At 32.7% G+C, this 20,708-nt stretch overlaps 1 protein-coding gene and 1 long non-coding RNA gene across 4 annotated transcripts; one reads left to right on the top strand and one right to left on the bottom strand.

Annotated features, from left to right (window-relative positions):
- Positions 1 to 4,200: 4,200 nt before the first annotated feature.
- LOC108846770 (wax ester synthase/diacylglycerol acyltransferase 3-like) lies at positions 4,201 to 7,086 on the top strand. Its single transcript, XM_057004643.1, is given in 8 exon segments — positions 4,201 to 4,473; positions 5,064 to 5,212; positions 5,214 to 5,631; positions 5,714 to 5,780; positions 6,010 to 6,107; positions 6,204 to 6,413; positions 6,496 to 6,633; positions 6,755 to 7,086. Coding segments are annotated over 8 exon segments (1,440 nt in total). The 5' UTR covers positions 4,201 to 4,281; the 3' UTR covers positions 6,923 to 7,086.
- Positions 7,021 to 9,126, bottom strand: LOC108846789 (uncharacterized). 3 transcript variants are annotated; one of them, XR_001948715.2, is made up of 3 exons: positions 8,262 to 8,499; positions 7,602 to 7,949; positions 7,021 to 7,515 (listed from the first exon to the last, which is right to left on the bottom strand). It is a non-coding gene; the product is annotated as an uncharacterized LOC108846789 (long non-coding RNA). The 3 variants fall into 3 exon arrangements; XR_001948714.2 differs by having other exon boundaries at positions 7,021 to 7,949; positions 8,245 to 9,126; XR_001948713.2 differs by having other exon boundaries at positions 7,021 to 7,949; positions 8,262 to 9,126.
- Between the last annotated feature and the right edge of the window lie 11,582 nt (positions 9,127 to 20,708).

The following is a 20,708-nucleotide window of genomic DNA, read 5'->3' as shown; positions in this document are numbered from 1 at the left end:
AAATGAGAAAAACGTAGTAAAATAAAGGAGTGGAAGAGAAGTTACCTTGGAAACCGAGTGGAGGCGTGGAGAATATGGACAGCGGCAGTTAATGCTAGCTGCTTTATATCTTGTCAAGTCTCGAAAATCGGAATAAATATTTCAAAACTCCTCTCATCTGAGTCGTTGATTTCATCAGAAGAGATCTCAACCGTTAATTCAAATAAATAGTATCTTCGTTGAACGAAGCTAGTAATCATTATCTCAACAGAAAAGATTGAGGTTCAGCGGCTAGGTTAAGCTCCCGAGTAAGAAATCTTATCTCGAAAGCTGGGGGCAACTGTTGGGCCCGAATATGGCCCGGTAGCTGATCATTCATTAATAAAAGATGACGATGGACCGCGATAAGCCCATCACGAGTTCTAAGTCTAAAAGAGCTAGGTAGAAGCCGAAGGCTCAAAACTAAGGATCCTAACCAAGGAGGTCACGACGAAGAGGAAGCTCACGTCACAACAAGAAGAAGCGCAGGACCCGGTCAAAGGGAAGCTGTTGCAGATTCCACCTCAAGCGGAGAAGATCTCGGAGATCAGTTGCAAACAACCTAAAGAAGTCCAAAGCTATAAAAAGAGAAGGTCGAAGACTAAGAAGAAGATCCGAACCAACTCATATTTTTTACTCAACATTCATTGAAACATTCTTACTTGTAATTCTCTCGTGATCTTTATATTCATCAAAGATCATCTTTTGTAACCATCTCATTTCTATTACATCAATACAAATCAAAGTTCATTCATCAAGTTCTTACGGGATTCAGCCCGCGATAATCTTTCCCTAACCTTACCTAAACATAAAACCTGATCTAAAATCTAGGTGTGAGTTTTACCCCTCACAACAGCCTCCATCTCCAAAGTTACCTTTCCTCCTTTTACCTTTGACACTTTGTCTAGATACTCAATGTTTCCCGTCATGTGTCTAGAACATCCACTGTCGAAGTACCATGGTTCCTCAGATTCAGAATCACTTGACACTCGCGCCATGTTACATCGAACGGTACTTCTTGGTTCAGTCACTACCTTAAGATACAAGTCAGTCTTCTTCATCCAGCCTCGAGAAGTCTTTCCTATTCTCCAAAACTTGTGTTGTCTCCATAATTGTTTGACCCGTTCCAGATACTTGTAGCAATACCTCTTGTAATGACCAAACTTCCCACAGAAGAAACATCCACTCATCTGAGCTGGCATAGTTTGTGTCTTAGTTTCTTCAGCATGCGCAAAACCTCCAGACACAAAACGCGTTGTACCTGTTGAGCTACTCTGTCTTCCAGTGTAACCAAGTCCCATCAATGAGTTTTCAGTTCTTCCGCTGCTCAGAATCTTGTCGAGTTGCTTGGTTCCCGTGAGCATCTTAATCTTCCGATATTGCTGATCCAATTCAGCTTGAAGATCAGCTGCTTTCTTTCAGTCAGTAGCTCTTCTCTGAGCTCGTCCGCTTGCTTAGACAATACCAATTTTTCTTTGATCAGATTCACACTTTCCTTGGCCAACTCAGCTTCCCTGTTGAGGTCATCCTTCAACACTTGTACTTCAACTTCCAGTCTTGCCTTCTCTTTAGCCAATGCCAAATTCTCCGTTCCCAACTTCACTAGCGTCTCTCGAACTTCCTTGTAGCTTTCATCTAAATCATTTTCTTGCTCAACATCACTCTCAGATCCTGAATCACATTCCACGATTCCTAGAAACGCCACAAAGTTGTTCACTTCCTCTTCACTTTCGCTGTCGGACTCGCTGTCATTGATTCCTATCATGGACTTTTCCGGCTTTCTCCTACCATCCGACTCGTACTCAGCTTGAGTGTGTCCATATCCCTTGCAGTTATGGCACTGAATCTCTCTTCTTTTCACTGTGGGACACTCAGTTCGAAAGTGACCATACCCCTTGCATTCATAGCACTTAGCATCATTCTTCCTGTAGTTCTTCTCAGGCTCAGACGTCTTCCTACCTTGGCCAAACTTCTTCTGCCCATTCTCCACTTTTCGTAGAGCTCTATCAAACCTTCTGACCAGAAGACTCACATGATCGTTATCATCCATATGCTCCTTTTCAACTGATGCAAGCGCAATTTCTTTTTCCTTCATTCCACCAGACACACCAACCACTTCCATCTCATGAGCTTGTAACATTCCAACCACTTCATCAAATGTCATCTCGTCAGTGTTACAGGAGACAGTCATAGCTGCTTTGTATGCCATGAACTTAGACGGCAAGCACCTCAGGAACTTCTTCACAAGTTTCTTCTCTTTGTATTTCTTCCCAAGTGTAAGTGCTTCTTGTGCCAGTGAGCTAATCTTTGAGCTGAAATCTCCAACAGATTCATTCTCTTCCATCTTTAGCTCTTCAAACCTTGTTGCAAGCATATCCTTTCTAGAACTCTGAACCTTTGAGGTTCCTTCAAAATGCTTCTGCATAATATCCCATGCATCCTTTGCTGCCTCGCATCCTTGAATTAGTTCAAACTGCTTCCTTGCTACACTGTAATGTATGACAGTTAGTGCACGAGCATTGAACTTAGCCATCTTGTTCTCATCATCAGTCCAGAGCTCCTCCAGTTTTGGAACATCTGTCCCATCCTCGGCTCTTGCAACAGGTGATTTCCAACCAGATTCCACAGCCTTTCACGCCAATGGGTCAATATCCTTGATTGTAGCCTTCATGCGCACCTTCCAGAATCCATAGTTTCCTACTTCAATGATCACCTTGGAACTTATCACCAACTCGCGATAGCTATCCATCTTACTCCGCAGGATATACCTGTTTAAATAAACAAAGCACAGATACCTGCTCTGATACCTATTGTTAATGTAAGATAAGCAAGCTACGCTATGTAGAACACACAGTAGTACATGGTTATTCAATTCCAAGAAATACGACTATATTTATTCTTTCAAAAGCTCTTACAAGTTCTTCTTAAAAGCAATAAATCAAACAAGCTCAAGACAAACCTCAACTTGTTTGCTAGTCAACTCGTTCAGAGATCTAAGACAGACTCTGAACCACCTAAGCCCTTAACCCCTAGATGCTTTGCTTCTCCTTCTTAGGACGTACAAAACTCGCTATTGCTAAAAGCTCTCCCTGTGTGTTAACCGGCAACACAGTGCCAACGCTTCTTTTTATATATCTTTGAGGAAGCCATAGATCTAATCTATCTACCCAATGGAAAATTTCCATTTCTTCTACTTCAGCGAATAAGCCAATCTTCCTTTTCTCTTTAGATCGATTGCTTCTACTTCAAGTCTTCCTTTAATGTCCCTCTTCATTAAATCTTCTTTTAATGCATCGGTTTTGATATGTGCTTTTCACGAACCGCCTCTCTGATGTAGTAGTTCATGTCACATTTCATAAACTACTTCAGCTCTGCTACAACATCGACTTCCCATACATCCTCAACAAATACACTACTAGATTTAAGTTTGAAAATCTCACGGTCTTGACACTAATATAAAGTTACGTATACCAATCATCGCATGCGCATCATTTGTATTGTCAATATCAAGTTATAGTGGATACACCTAAAAAACTTTTAGTGTTCATTGTGAATGCATCTATCAGATTCTACGAAAGTTATTGTACACCAAACGATACGCGACTCTGTTTGATTTCTAGATCCCAAGATGCAAGATCGATAGCTTACCGTCTACTGTTGATGGATTGATTTGGTTTCTTTAACATCTTTATACAAAGTTTTGGTTGTCATATATAATTTTAATAGTCTTTTCGCATTTGAAAATGATAAAAAATTTACAGTTTTTATATAATTTGTTTAACATGTTCATTCAAAAAAAATGTTTAACATGTATAGTTTGAAAATAATAATGTATATAATAGTTAAATATACATACAATACTATATATTATCTCCACCAGCGTCCCTGATATGCTGCATGTCCTAAACAATTTAGTAAGAGTTTTTAAATTTTTATTTTTTTTACAAATCTATAAGCTTTTTTCTATGTAATTTTTCCTTGAAAAATGGAGATCCTAAGCCAATGTTTCACTTCACTATGTTCAGGATCACGTGTCATAGCTCATAATTAAGTTAACAGGAAGCAGAGAAAATATGTATACCCTACCCTCCACCCCCCCCCTCCAGGATTCAAGTCCAATGCATACAATAAACACGAAATTAGATCATTAAATATAAAAAGAAAAGACATAAGAAATGTCACATAAACCCTTGTACTACTATATAAGAGCCAAGTATGGCTGAAAGCAAGATTGGGTTATAGTAAAAAAAAGATCGAGAAGACATGGCGAGAGAGAAGCAAGCAGAGATAACAATAATGGAGCCACTTAGCCCAGTGTCCCGGCTGTTTGTTTCGCCCGGTTTCTATGGCGTCATTGTCTTTACCTTAGGGTTTAAAACTAGATGCAACTCATCTGCCATTGTTGAAGGTATCAAGAACACATGGATCAAGCTTCCCCGCTTCTCTAGCAAAGTGGTAAACATATACTATTATTCAACATGATTTAATGGATACAATTTTTCTTAGTTAGTCACCAAATGCAAACGATGTAGTTATATATCTAACCATTTCAATGTAATTTACAAATATTTTACTTTTTTCGCTAACAAGGTTAATATTCATATAATGAAAATGTTAGAATTAGCAAATGCACAGATTTTACTTTTCAGGTTGATTTCATTATATATATACTCACTATGTTTCATAATAAGTGTCACTCTAACCATTTTTTATTTTTACACAAAAAATATTATTTTATAATTCTAATATAAATTATATTTAATTTCAGCTGAAAATTAATTATAAACTACATTGATTTTATAAATAGTTTTATTTATCTCAAATACTATTGGTTAAAGAGGTGTAACTAATAACAATTTACATATATTTTCGTCACTTTCTTAATCCGTATGAAAAATGTCAAAACGACACTTGTTTAAAAACAGAATGAGTAATTTTTTGGGTTCATTGATCCTCATATTGTCATTCCCTCTCTTTCTCTCTTTTATTTGTTTATTAAATAAACTATGCGTCATCATCTATTTGAACATAAATAAATGTTTCAGGTAATGGACGATAAGAAAAATGGAGAAGCGGTTTGGCTTCCTGTTAGTGTTCGAGTAGAAGATCACGTTTTTGTTCCCGACATTGATCCATCCGACATTACAAATCCTGATCAATTTATAGAAGACTATACGTCAAACATAGCTAATACTGGACATGTCAAAACCTTTATGGGAATTTCATGTACTGAATATAAAGACATCAAACGCAGAATCTTTAGGTATAGGGAAGTTCCATCACTCACTGGGCGATGGGATGTCTCTTATGTCTCTTCTGTATGCTAGTTCAAGAAAAATATCAGACCCCAATGCTCTTCCTACTACTGCTTCTACAAGAAAACAAGTTGGTTCCAATGATAGTTGGTGGTTGGTTGCAAGATTCTGGTTTATGATAAGAGTCATTTTTACAACTTTTATTGAACTGTTTAAGTCCCTCCTTACACTATGTTTTATGCGTGATAATAAAACTCCTCTCATGGGTAAAACGGGAGACCGAAATGGACCTAGAAAGATTATCCATCGGATAATAAGCTTTGATGATGTCAAGTTTGTGAAGAACACAATGAAAATGGTAGATCTTTAGTAAACTTTTACCAGTTCTCTTTATATTGATCGTTAGTTTCGTTTTCTAAACAGTGTATGTCTTCTTGTAGAAAGTGAATGATGTTTTTCTTGGAATGACACAGGCAGGTCTCTCAAGATATTTGAGTAAAAAATATGGTAATTTCAAATTCCTTCTTCTTTTATTATTGTTACCGTAGTTTCAATATCTATATATGCATCAAACTAATGTAAAAACAACCTGAAAAAAAAGACAAAAGATTGAAAATATGATCCTTGTATACTCTTTTTTTTTTGAAACACAATCCTATGTATATTCACACTAGACTATTACTTGTATTGTAATTTTTCATTAACAGTAGATTCAATATTTATTATTTTTACAAAGAAGATGAAGATCCAGTGACCAGGAAGAAAAAGTCCTTAGAAGAAACCCGTCTCCGTGGTACAATTGCTGTAAATCTAAGACCAGAGACAAAGATCAAGGTAAAATCAACCTAACAATGATCTTGAGTTTATTTTACAAAACAATTTTGCTAAGATAATTAGAGTGCAACAGCTTAATAAAATATGAAATTGTAGGATCTGGCTGATATGATGACAAAAGGTTCAAAATGTAGATGGGGTAACTTCATAGGTGTTGTTATATTTCCTTTGTGGGTAAAATCTGAGGATGATCCCTTGGAATACGTCCGTAGAGCCAAAGCTACTATGGATAAGAAAAAAATCTCCATGGAAGCACTTGTGTTATATGGATTCATCAAATTTACCATGAAAATATTTGGCGAGAAGGTAAAATATCAAACTATTTCATCCATATATGTAATATGTATACTTATGTAAGTAAAAAGAATTATACAACTTTTAATGACAGGTAGCAGAAGCTATCACTAAGAGGGTATTTAGCCATACAACGTTAACATTTTCTAATGTGTTGGGTCCGAACGAAGATATAAGTTTTTTCGAACACCCCATGTGTTATGTCGGAGCAAGTGCATTGATTGGACCACAAGTAAGTATAAGTCTATAATCATGTCACTCTTGTACTTGTGTATTAAATATGTTTTTCTGAAGTCATATACAACTACAAGGTGACATTTATTGACATGTCTTTATGTGTGTGGTTGGACTAGGCTCTTATTATCCATTATGTAAGCTACGTAGACAAGATTATCATCAATCTAGCTGTCGACACAACAGTGATTCCAGACCCTCATCAACTATGTGATGATTTGATAGAGTCGCTTGATATCATTAAACTTTCTGTCTTGGAGAAAGGTCTTCATAAAATGGAGGTTTGACACCGTTCACACGATATAAATAAACATGGAAGTCTACGTTAAAAAGATAACATGTGGTGAAATACTATGTTAACTTTTGTATTTGTTACGATGCCATGTTATTATATACATTCTACTTCGGTAGTATAAACGTTTTATTTGTATACAGAAAAAGCATTAGTTCATGTCCGTATTTGCTTGAAAATATTATAGACAAGACGAACAACCGTAGACCACATAATCAAGGGCTACTTCATCAACAAATAGAATTCGACTTTTCCTTTTGCCTTGGACTTACCGAAACTGTTCAAGGACTTGTCACTTGTGTACTGTTGTTGTTCAAGAGCTTCATCATGAAGTTTTAAACCTGGTGTCTGGAGATGTGTCTTTGGTTGTGGCCAGTTCGCTCCCTCAGGGATCCTGATGCATCTGTAACCTTGATCTTTGTAAAGTTTCGTGGCTCCCAAGTTGTTGAGGAGATCACAGTGAAGCCCTATAGCTCGACATTGCCAGTTCTTGTCTAAAGCCTCTGCTGTCCAAATCAGTCTCTTAGCTATTCCCTTGCGAGTGAAACTCTCTCGAAACGCCACGCTTGATATGTAAGCAATCTCGTCCTGAAATAAAACTCAATACGTTTTCTTAGTTCCACGTCAAAAGACAAGTTGCCTTACAGAACAAAGGCACAGGGCTTGAAACAAACATTCTCAGTGGGAGAGATCCTTTCCTTGGAAGATAATCATTGCCATCGACCTATCAACTCTGAGGACAAGATCAAGCGGGAACGAATGTCCAGGGAAGAAGGAGCTGTGTAGCGAGTCTCCGCCACTTCCCACCAGTCCTCCACTCTAGCTTCTCGGACAACTATTTCAGGTGAAACCACTGGGAAAGGATCAAGTACTTGACTTGCACTGCACTCTCCTATATACAATCAGAAAATAAATATTATCATCAAGAACAGCTTTATCGTCCATCGATGAATCAAAGCATGTCGTCTTTTTGTTTCCGTTATCCCTTGTTCACTTATCCCTTATTAGTGAGATGTACGCATCTACAAATAAGAAACCAATGCAATCATTGTAAATAAGCGAAATCAATAAGAAAGATTTGACTTCATTGAAATGATAGATAAGGTAAATGAATTCGGATCTTCCCTATTGATTTAACTTAGTTACAATGATTACATTGGTTTCTTATTTGTAGATGCGTACATCTCACTAATAAGGGATAAGTGAACAAGCCAAACAAATCACCAAAACACTAATTCAATTGTAGCTCAATCTAAATCAAAGCTCATGAAATCTTAATAGATGTTCTCTAATAGCTAACGGCAAATCATAGCTCACCATGCCTTAGGTCAAACCTGATTTTGTATAAGGAGTCGGGGGAGAAGGAAGAGAGACCAGTGCCTTCTCCGACTATGGATATAGAAGAAAGAGATTCGTGGATGGGAGAAGAAACAGCCATAACAAGTGTGCTTAATTACAACGGTGTGCTCCGCTGTTTTCACTTCCCCAAACTATTACCGGACTAGTAACAACAAGACCGGACGGTTCAATTCGTAACTAGAAATAAATAAAAATTTCCTAGTCAAAAATATTTTATTAATAAATTTAAATTTAAATTCAATTTTGATGGAGAAAACGTATTTTTTTCTTCCACAAGTGGATAATTCTAAAATTTAAAATTAAAATCTTAGGATAAGGAAATTAAAAGAGAAAATTTGGAAAAATACATTTGTATGACATTTTTTTTTGAAAACTACACTTTGATTTTATTTTTTTGAAAACTACACTTCTGTGTAAATAAAATGACTAAATTATCCAATCTTGAAATCTATAATTATCTAAAAAATAAAGAATGCCTTCGCCTACATATCTTGAAATCTATAATCAATAACAACCCAGAAACATAAAATTTATTTATTCTTAACCACGTAAAAGATTCATGCTGAGAAATGGTCTACAGACTATGGAATATGGATTATACATGGCAGTAGTAAGGTAGGCTGGTATTCGTTGGTGCTCACGGAGTGCTTTTCTCTGCTTAAATCTTTGGAGTCTATTTTGGCTATTGGGGCAATGATTTATTTTCTTTCATCGAGGGTAGAGGACTTCGTAGGATCTAATGGTATATATCCTTCTTTGACAATTTTAGCTTGTCATGGTTCATGGTTGTGGTTGTTCATGGGAAAATCATATCTTTGATTTTTAATTTACAGCGTTTTTTGTTTGCCGGTTAGTGTAGTTGTGTTTAAATAAGAATTTCAGTGATTATCATATATTACTTATAAAACTTAAATTTCTCTGATTTTGATACAATCAAGTTAAGATTCATAACTGTTATTGTTTTTCTAGATTTTCTATATATATGCAAAGAACAATAAATGAAACAAAAGTCTTTAAAATAAATAACAATCCAACTTTTACCCAACCTAAACTTTTTTGAAACCTTACCCAACCTAAATTTGGCTAGTCATTAATATGGCTTGATAGAGAATGAATTAAGAAAATGTATATGTTGGCTGAACGGGGATCGTTTTATGTGAGGAATGTTATTGTTCAACTTTTTTTGAAAGATTTTTAAAATTATTTGCAGACATAAACTTTTAATTATTTTTTTACGATTTCAAGTGTTATATTATAGTGGTGATAATAATATTATTGAATTTGTACTTTAGTTATTAAAACAAATAGTTTTAGTTAAGATATGGACAAAAGTGTCTTATCACATTTACTAAAGTGTAGTTTTCAAAAAATAAAAATTGAAATGCATATTTCAAAAATTGAATTATAAATAGGGTATTTTACAAAAGAGTATTTTATACTTGTAAAACAGGTAAGAGAGAAGCGAGAGCTAGAGAGAGAAAGAGTCCTGTGAGCTTATCTTTCCGGCCGACGGTGTGGGCTCCGTTAGCCACCGTCGGTCCGGCGTGCTTTAGTTCTGTTAATCTTCTTTGTTCTCTTCGGTTGTGTCGGGTTTGAGTGAGAGGTTTCTTTGTCTCTTTTTAGGTTGGGTCTAGGGTTACGGGAGGCGGAGGCTTATTTAGATCTGTCGACGCCGTCTAAAGTTTCGGGAGGGGGAGGCTTATTCAGCTCCGTCGGCGCCGTCTAAGGTTCCGGGAGGCGGGGGCTTACTCAGCTCTGCATCGCCGGCTTAAGGTTTTTTCTTCTGAGTGTTTGTGAGCCCATGACTTTCGAGTTCTCCACCGTTTGACGAAGCCTTCAGACGAGACCTCAATAGAGTTTGAGTGAAGATCTCGGAAGACAAAATCGCGGTTAGGAAGTGAATTCTTCAGATCTAGTTTTTAAATCGGTTCTGGTGACTTGAAGACCGGAGGAGATCTCGCGATGGTACGATGATGCTCTCGGGTGTAAGTCACACAGATGATGAAGGTGCATGGAGGGTCTCCGGTGTGTTTTCCGGTGAAACGCGGCGGGGTTTGGTCGGCGTTTGAGAACGTGAAGGGCGAGGCGACACGTGTCCTCTATGTGGGAGGATAAGATCAGTGTCGGTCGCTCTCTTTCGGTTTGGGCCATGTGGGCCGTAGGGTTTGGGCTTCGGCCGTTTGTTTCCTTCTCTTAGCTCTGTTTAGTGGGCCGTTTGGGCTTCACTTTTTATTTAAGTGTGAGCTTGGTCCCCAGTTATGGGACTTGTACTTGTTATCGGGTTTGGCCCATTTAATAAACTAAGATGAAAAAAAAAAAAAGGGTATTTTACAAATTATCCCTAAGGAAAACCCATAATATTATCTTTACATGTCACCATCATCACACCATCGCCATAATCATCTTCCATATTCGTCATCATAAGTTATGTTCGTTTGTTTGAATGCAGTTGTGATTTGCGACCAGTTGGCCATCGCAGCTATGTCGCGCCTACTTCATATTGCTAAAAGCCGAAAAATTTAACAATTTAAAGTTATGCTTTTTTTGTGACTTGCGTCTAATCTTATGATTTTAGAACATGCAATAAGATTTAATCGGGTAGCAACATCGAAAGCAACAAAACCATTATTTATCACAATACTTTATCATCTAGGACTGGTTTGAGATTTAGAAGGTCATAGACGATTTTTTTAAAGATTTCAAATAATTTTTTTAACAAATTTAAGGGTTTAAAAAAAAAAAGCCTATAACTATAATTTTTTAAAAAAAACATTTGGCAGCCTAAGTCCTTATTATCACCAAATTATTAACATCTTCAACAAAAAGATCATAACAGCAACATCATACCACCACCATTATCAGTAACCATTATCATATTTCTACATAAATCTGTATAGTGATTTGAATTTTACAACTACGACTTTCGTATAAGTTTTCTTTTTTTGTAACTAAGGGGGGGTTATTGGTACAAGGATTCTAGAAGAATTCTGAAATTTTAAGATTCTATTATTATTGGTTTATAGATTTGTAAAGTTTTAGTAAAATCCCTTGTTATTGGTTTAAGAATTTTTAAAATCCATTTAAAATCTTTGGTTATTCAAAAAGTTTGGTTTTCATTGATTTTGTAATTCTACCAAACTCTATTGTTATTGGGATATAAATTCTTTATGTTTTTACTCATGATATTCAACTTTGAAAATATCATGTTTACTCATAAGATTTGTAAAATCTGTATGATAACAACACACACTTCGGTTCTTTACGAATATTACACAAAAAGTGATAAATTCAACATTTGCCCATTTTAATTTTGTGACAAGAAGAACGTGGCACCATATGAAACCAATGTTTGGAGTATGAACCAAATCCTAAAAGAAGACAGGTGGTGAAGAAGACGATGATTGACCCAAGAATCAATCCATAGAAAAATAACGACTATTCTTCTTCTTTTTCTCTTTATCTTATTTCTTGATTTGTCATTCACAAAAAACTACAAAACTAGCTCATTCTAATCTTTCCATCCGAGAAGTATGATAATGGTGAAGTGGAAGATATTATCGCTATGTAGCTCACAAAGGAAAACATTATATGTGTTTGATGGACAAAAAGTTGGTAGTTTCCTAAAAAGACTTGTATATATTTCCTTAAAAGGAAATTGATTTTGAAAAAAATATGTATGCAAATTTGTAAAATTCCATAACAATCAACGGAAATTCATACAAAATCTATTCAACTTTCAAAATCTATTAAACTTTAAAAATTCTCAGATTCCACACAAATTCTTGTCCCAATAACCCCCCCTAACTTTCATATAAGTTATACTCTGTATATAAACTTGGCTTTGTGTGTTTTCTTATATAAGGAAGAACTGTGTTGTAGTTGAATTTAGCAAAGCATGTTGTGCATGATACTTAAAAAAATGATACTTTCAAAGTAAACTAAAGAATAGTTCATAAAGGAAGATGCTATATTCAAACAAATTACCATTATCATATTTCTACATAAATCTGTTTAGTGATTTGAATTTTACAACTACGACTTTCGTATAAGTTTTCTTTTTTTTGTAACTAACTTTCATATAAGTTACTCTGTATATAAACTTGGCTTTGTGTGTTTTCTTATATAAGGAAGAACTGTGTTGTAGTTGAATTTAGCAGAGCATGTTGTACATGATACTTTCAAAGTAAACTAAAGAATAGTTCATAAAGGAAGATAGAAAGTCTCAACCTCGACTTTGGAACCATCTTCTTTGTATTTAGGTTTATAAAACGAACGATGGTTGAAATATGCATGGCTATTTTGTAGTTATGGTATTTGAGCAAAGTTAAGTATCTAAATCTAACAAATTTCATGGTTTTTGAAGTTTGTTGTCTATTTAAAACCAAAATAGTAAATTACTGTCAATTTCTTTTTTCTTTTTGGATTTCATAACACTTGAGAAGATTTATGTGCCAATTTTATGTTTTTAGCCGAAAAAGAAACAAAGTTAATTCGCATATAAATTTCAATATTTACATATATATTAATATTATATTGATCCAGCAAAAAAACTCGCGTTAGTATCAAAGTCGTAGTCCGTCACCATATTATATATATGTACATAACTGAATTTTATAAATAATAATAACTAGATAATAGTCCGTGCTTTGCATAGAATGTGATTATTAGTTTTGTTATTTTTAATAAAGAAATATTAAATCTGTTTAATCTGGATATTGATTCGATTTTGAGTTGTTTTTTTAGTATTTTAATCTCCTAAAATATAGCTATTATTCTAAATCTCAATTTATTTTGGTTTGTTCAGTTCAATATTTTTTCTTATTTTCCGGTGATAACCAAAAATTATTAATATTTATTTAGTGTCATGTTATATGAATATTAGATAATATTGATGTCGAACCAATGATTTCATATTATAGTTTCTAAACATATAATAGTTAAAGAAAAGAAAAATAAAATTATTAAGACAAATCATTTCACAACATTTTGGTCGAAAGTGAAAGAAGCATTAAAAAAAATATTTCAATTTCCAAGAGAATTAGATACTTCAGTTGTGATGAATAATTAGTTATATAGATGTTCATGTCAATGTACATATGTATGTATATGTAAAGTAAAGTGGTTGATAAATATATAAAAGTAGTTGATAAATATATAAAGATACTGTTATTAATTGATATTGAATAATATTTTTATTCTAAATAATACATAAAAGATAAAATTCTTAAAATAAAATTGATTAAAAACAAAATAAGCCTATAAATTAGTGAATTTTATTTTCTTATTAAGAAAATCAAATTGTATCCGTAAATAGGAATGAGCACGTATCGAATATCCGGATATTTGGAGATATTAATGTCAATTCGATCTGCACCCATCCGGATTTTTAGTGGCTCGAATATTCACAAAATTTTAGAATTTTCACGGATATCTGATTTGATCTATAAATAAAATAAAAATTTTAAAAATAAACAAAAAATCTAAAAATAATATAAAATATTAATATTTCATTACAAAAATAAACTTTTATTTTAATTTTTAAATTCTAATACCTAATTTAATAAATTTAATACATAGAATATTGTAAACCTTATATAAACTATAATATATATAACTTATATATAGTTCTTTAAATATATGTATATATGCATATAATGGATTGAATCAGATATCCGTTCCAATAGATTATGTGTGATTTGTTTTGTTTTTACAGATATTTCATATTAGTATTTAATTTTTTTTCGTATGGTTACAAATATCAATTGAATAGAAAATTTATACATATTTTGTCCAGCCTATTCATAAATAATAAAAATAATATATGTATAACTGGAATTTCGATTTATTATCCGTTTTGATTTGAATTAAAAAAAGTTTTATTAGAACCTTATGTGTGAGATTTATATTAACACAAAACGTAAAGTACATAGTGTGAATCACATTTATGTAGAATTTAATTCTATACATGTGAAATGTCAGCATACTCATTCTCAACTCGTTGGAAAACTATCACGTATACATTATAATGTGAACACATTTATTACAATGCATTAAATACAATGTTTCTTCTTTAATATATAAGATATTTTCATTAATCATTACAAACCAGACAACTGGTTAAATGATTACAACAGCTAAACCAAATAAAATCAGAAACCGAACTAAACTGATTTTCAGCAGAAACCTTAGTATACTGGTGTTTTTCTCGCCCCGAAAGTCCACCGCCAAGTTCACCACGATTTGCTCTCTGCTTTCAACAGCAAGTACCACAAATTCTCTCTGGTCAGTTGCAGTTACTCCAGAGACAATCTCACGAACACGAAGACGTTGAAGAGCGCAACACATAATTGATATGTAAATTAGCAAAGCATGTTGTATATAATACTTTCAAAGTAAACTAAAGAATAGTTCATACGAAATATGGTCAAACAAATTATAGAAAGTCTTAACCTTAACTTTTAAAACCATTTTCTTTGTGTTTAGCTAGGTTTTGTAAAACTAACAATGGTTGAAATATGCATCGTTGTTTTGTATTTATGGTATTTGAGTACATTTAAGAATTTAAATATAACAAAGTTTATGGTTTTCGAAGTTTGTTTTCTATTTGAACGCAACATAGCAAATTACTTTTAACATTTTCACCCCCACCTAAAAAAACATAGCAAAACCATCCTCATTTTTTTTCTTGTGAAAATTTCATTCTCGATTCTACAAGAACTTTTATGAAAAATTTTCATTTACTTCTCTTCGATGGAAGTTTTGTTTCCAAAATGTACCCTAATTTTTTTTGCCTAATCCTTCTTCTGATGATCAATTCAATCAGATCATCATAAATGATTAAACTGTGTTGTTCACAGTACATAATATATTCAGCCAAGGTTGCTCCTATATAAGGTGCGAGATAACGTAGCTGGGGAATCAGCCGTTTCAGCTACCATAACAGTGTATTCCATTGCCTTTTGTTCATGTAAACTAGTCTCGACCTTAACCATGGAAAAAGCTTTTTGACCAATAGCCACATAAACGCATATTACATTTTGACCTTGTTAACTGAGAATTGTATATGTGGCTACTAATGTTGTTCCAGTTTATCTGTCACCAATAATTAATTCCCGCTGGCTGCATCCTATACGTATCAAAAAGGCTTACAGTCGTTTTTTTTTTGAAAAAGTGCTTACCGTGTCAATTTTTTAGTATTTCATAGTACTATCAAATACAAGAGTATGTATTCAACATAGAGTTTTAGGTGATTTGTATTAAAATGACAAATCTACTACTATTCAAACATGAACTTTAAAATTTCATTTAAAATCCATTGTTATTGAATTTGACATTTCATAATTTACTCTTAAATCTATTGTTATTGAAAATATTTTAAATCGTGGAATTTTAAATCTTTCAAGTGATTTTAGAGTTTGGTGGTGTTTCTTAGTTAAAAAAAAAGTTAAAGACTTAAGTTTATGGTCTTATGTGATATTCTAAAGTGGTTTAACAATCACCTTACACTCTTTAATTCTTTGAAATCATCTAAACTTATTAAAAATTCAAATTAGTTTAAACTTTAAGATATGTGGTATCAATATAATTAAATCAGGATCCCTTTATGGATTTGCCCTTGACTTTCCTTGGTATATTACTTTGTGCATCAGATTTGTCTTAAAAATTAAAACTCATTAAGGATAGTTAGGAAATGAAAATAAGACCATCTAAACTGCCTAATAACACACTTATTTTGTTTTAATAATTACTGTTAGATAATTGCATAAAATTAAAAGGGACACTTACAAAACATTTTATAAACACTTCTTATTTTTTTTCTGAAAAAAGTAGTACCACTTCTGTGTTCCTAGCAATTAAACGAGTTGGTCCAAGTTGGTCCATGTTATTTGTAGCTTCGGGAACTTCCTTATTAATATGTAAAATAATTTACCCTACTAAAAAAATTAATAATATATTATTTTTATATACATATCAAGTTCTTTCTTTATTTTCTTTTATATTGACTTCATAATTTTAATATCCATAGCCTTAGACATGACAAATGATTTATTTGATATATATATATATATATATATAACACTAATCATTAATCTAATATATTTTATTCATAGGGTTTCCATGGGTTTTCCGGATTATTAAATAATAAATTTCCGAAAACTCAAACTAGAACACTGGGTTTACCGGTTCAACCGCAGGTCTGGAATGAATTTCAAAACTTTTGATAAAGTCTATAGTTATGCAACATCATAAATTCAATATAATAATCAAAATATCTTACTAATAATATTTTTAAAATATATACACAAATATAATTAAAAACGCAAATATAAAAATTAAAAATGAAAATATTTCAAAGGGCGGGTTAAATCTAGTTTCACCTCTTAAGGCCAACTCCATGGGCAGGTTATTGAGGGATTATTACCAATTAAAAAAATCTAAAAATCAAAAAGAAAATTTTTGTGTCAGAAGAAGTTCTTGCAAAACACATTTGTGGAACCGCTTTTAGACTCTTCGGTACAAATGTCCTTCCTTAGTTGAATAGTCTTTTTATAAAATTCAAAAACCAAATAAAAACTAAATCTTTGTTTAAAGTATTGATATTTTTATTATTAAGAAGCTAAAGGGAGTACCTCCACCATTGGAGGTGCTCTAAGTATTTTGGTATTTCATAGTACTTGAGAAGATTTCTGTAACAATTTCATGTTTTAGCCAAAAAATGAAACCCCGCGTACAAATTTTCAGTCATTAATAATATATATTATGTTGATCCGTCAAAAAAAAGATCGCATACAGAAACCTATTCCATCAACATCAGTTATTCTACTATCTTCTGCAGTTACCCGTTAGACTTTTTGTCTTTATATTCGTGGTACCTGCAAAGTGTTTAGACTGCAGTTTTAAAATCATGTTTTAAAAATGATTAGCAATCTTTAGGCTGTATTTATCTCCCCCCCCCCCCCCCCCCCCACCAAAAAAATACTATATTTATTCAGGATGTAGTAGTGAATGGTCAAGTGAAATTACGCATACAATAAAAGTAATAAACAGTACGAATGCAAAACGTCTAAATTCAGAAACGACTTTCACGTATTCTCTATAAAGTCGACACTAAACTTATCACAGCTTTGATAAAGAAAGAGACCATCCTTCAATGTTTAACCCCAAAACAAAAAAAACATTAAATCGTTGTCGCGGAAATTTCCAAAACTTGCATCTTAATCATGAGAAACATACAAAAAGGAAATTGTACGAAATAAATTTTAACAAAAACTGATGTGGACAAGCTAAATATTTCAGAGTTCTGATTTAATAATAATTTGTAAGCCACTGAAGCTTTACCCGAAATAGATATTGTTCAGTCGACCAAACTGCCAGCTCAATCTCGATCCACAGTTCTCGCCACGTATGTCTCGCCGACATCAGAAGTGTACTAACCATAGGTTTTTCAAGATGCCAGAATAACATGTTTCATTAAAATAATAATATAAAATTATTTTAAATATTCGATTTGGTTTTAAATATAAATTCCAAATATCGTTAAAATTTTATCGATCAATTATTATGCTTATTTTATAAAGATTATAACATTTATGTCACATAAAGAAGAAATACTAGGAGAATATGAAGAAAACATAGAGAACAATAATTTGAGTATGTTTAGTTTTCTGTAAAAGAATTAATTATGTGATTGTAAATGGAAATTTTTTATTTGGGTGTCATTTTGGCAATAAAAACCACAGAATGTAGAAGAGATCATGTTTGGGAATGTTTTTTAGCTTAGATTTTGTCAAATAAAATCGTTGCATTTATTATGTGTATCAGAAAGTACTCACCACCCTTTACGATTAGTCTATGTCCAAGGTCAGTGGCCAATTGCAGTTAGAAACTGTCACCAACAATTTATCTTTTGTCACATTTCCAACTAGAACATTACCGATTGACATAGAGTGCAACATCTCTCGGAGAAATCTTAAATTCCAAAATAGTTTAGAAAAGAAAATAAGTTGTTGACAAAAAAAATAATAATAATAAGTTGTGCTGTCAAGATCTGTAATATCTTATGCAGGACGCATCAATATATCATAAAAAAAAGTCGAGTAACGATTAGTCTATGTCGTCGGTTCGTTTAAGAGTGATACATCATCTGTTTGTAGAACTTGACAATCAGCCAAACGCCTCGCGTCAAATGTCATATTGTATTTATCCCTGTGTCCAACAGTACTCGGCCATGGACGGACCTAGCTACGCATAGAGTACTTAGATGTGCCTTCCCCATATGCCAATTGAATAAAAATTTATTTTGATAGAGGCCGATCGTTTTAGCCAATGATTCAAATACCGTTTCACATTTTCCATTAATTGTTTCAGGTTCTTTTTTTTACTCATTAATTGTTTCAGGTTCTTGTTTTCTATATTTGACATTCCTTTAGCCAACTCTTTTTATATTCTATTCTAAAATATTTTAATGCAAAACTTTCTTTAACTTATCTCTATTTTTCACCTTTAAACACAAATATTAAAGTGGTTAAAAAAGATTAATATTTTATATGTTTAAGGATATATATTCTTCTAAGATAAAATTTAAATTTTTATTTGTAAGATAATATATCAACTTCTTAACTCTTTTTATTTTGAAACTAAAACAAATTGAATGTCGTAAGCTATCGGAAGTATTTTAGCGAAGTTTGTCGACACCGACTTCATTATATATGTCAATACAAGATATAGTCATTGGTAATAAAATACTATTAAATAGGTTTATGAAAAAAGTAAGACTTTAAACAGCAAACTAGACAATCACTATCATACATGACAATTGAAAAAAAACTATGAGTGAAGCACCTGCATATCGTTGTTGTTGATAATAGATTAATAGGTATAAGTGAAACAAATATGTTGGTCACATAACACAACTACAAACAAGGCTTTTTTTTTTTAATTTACAAAAAAAAAAAAAACTACAAACAAGGCATTTGCAACGGAATATATCAAGTTATAAATCGTTGTAAATTGATTATCATCGGAACGTTATTTCCTTTTCTCTCCATTTTCTTGGGGGATAAAAGCAGCTTGAGGCATTATTTCGAGGTGTTCTTAGTTTCTTGGCCACCCACGGTCGAGTATCTGTAAATATGTGGAGATATGTATATTAGAGAAAGAGAAAGAGAAAGAGAGAGAGAAAAATAAAACCAAGGGAAAAATAAAACTTTAAGGTAAACTTTCAGAAAACTTTTAAGAAAACGTAGTGGGTGGCTTTATAAAAGAAAAATAATAGGGGGCCTGTCGACCACACTTGTAGTTGTAGCTGATGCTACTCGACGGGTAATCTGATAATTTGCCTTTTATATTTATATTTAGATGAAGAAACTATAATGGCTGTATTTTTTTACCAGACAGTTAGACTTAAAACATCTTTTGGTATTTTTTTTTTTTTTGTCATCAAACAAACAGACTCAAAAAACATCTTTTGGTATAACGGTATATATTTGTAAGATCTTCTTAATAAAATTTGGCATCGATATCTAAGTTTTACTCAGACGTTTGATTAATATTCAAAGTGAGTAGGGCTTTAGCATTGCGTTTTCGTAGACCTCTCACGTACGGATATAAATCAAAACCTAGTTGTCAAGTAATACGAAGTGTTTTCTCAAAATAAAAGTAATACGAAGTGTTTGAAATTCAGTGAAATTAAACCCTAGGATAACGAGTTCTTTTGTTATCGTGGATAAAGTATACTTTTGGCACCGGCACTAATGAAAATAAAATATGCACTAGACATTCAATAACTTGTGAAAATAACAGTACTCATTAAATGGTACGAAATGTTGTGGAGTCATGGACCAAAAAATAGAACATAAATAAATTAGAGCGATCGAGAGATATAAAGCCACAAACAAAGGTCAATCAGAGCCGTGCATATCCATTTTATTAGCTGTCTTTTTTCTTTCAATAAATTGCAATTTTTTTCTTACCTATTATAATATTATAAATTATAAGAACTAGATTTTGATCCGCGCAGATTTTATTTGGTTTATAAATAAAGTTGAATATGAATTTGTATTTTAGACTTGTTGAATATTAAGATGTTATAAATTCGTATTATATAGAAAAAGAAATCTGTTGAAAGTTATATAATTTATAAATTAGTTTATTTCAAATTTTATATATACATTCTTATATAACTCTTAAGCATGAGAATTTTATCAGGATCTGAAAACCGAACCACACGAAATACAGCCGAACCGAAACCGAGAAGAAATACAGTTTTCGTGTTCGGATTAGTGAAAAATACCTATTGAATTTTTTTTGGATCCACACGTTTTTATTTGAGTCTGGGTACCCAGAATACTCAAAATATTTTGTGTATATTATTATTTGGATATTTCATATATGTTTTAGTATACAGATATTTTTTAAGAGTT

This window comes from Raphanus sativus, chromosome 3, assembly GCF_000801105.2.
Source record: "Raphanus sativus cultivar WK10039 chromosome 3, ASM80110v3, whole genome shotgun sequence".
Lineage (NCBI taxonomy): Eukaryota > Viridiplantae > Streptophyta > Magnoliopsida > Brassicales > Brassicaceae > Raphanus > Raphanus sativus.
This window is presented reverse-complemented; position numbering and strand designations above follow the sequence as displayed.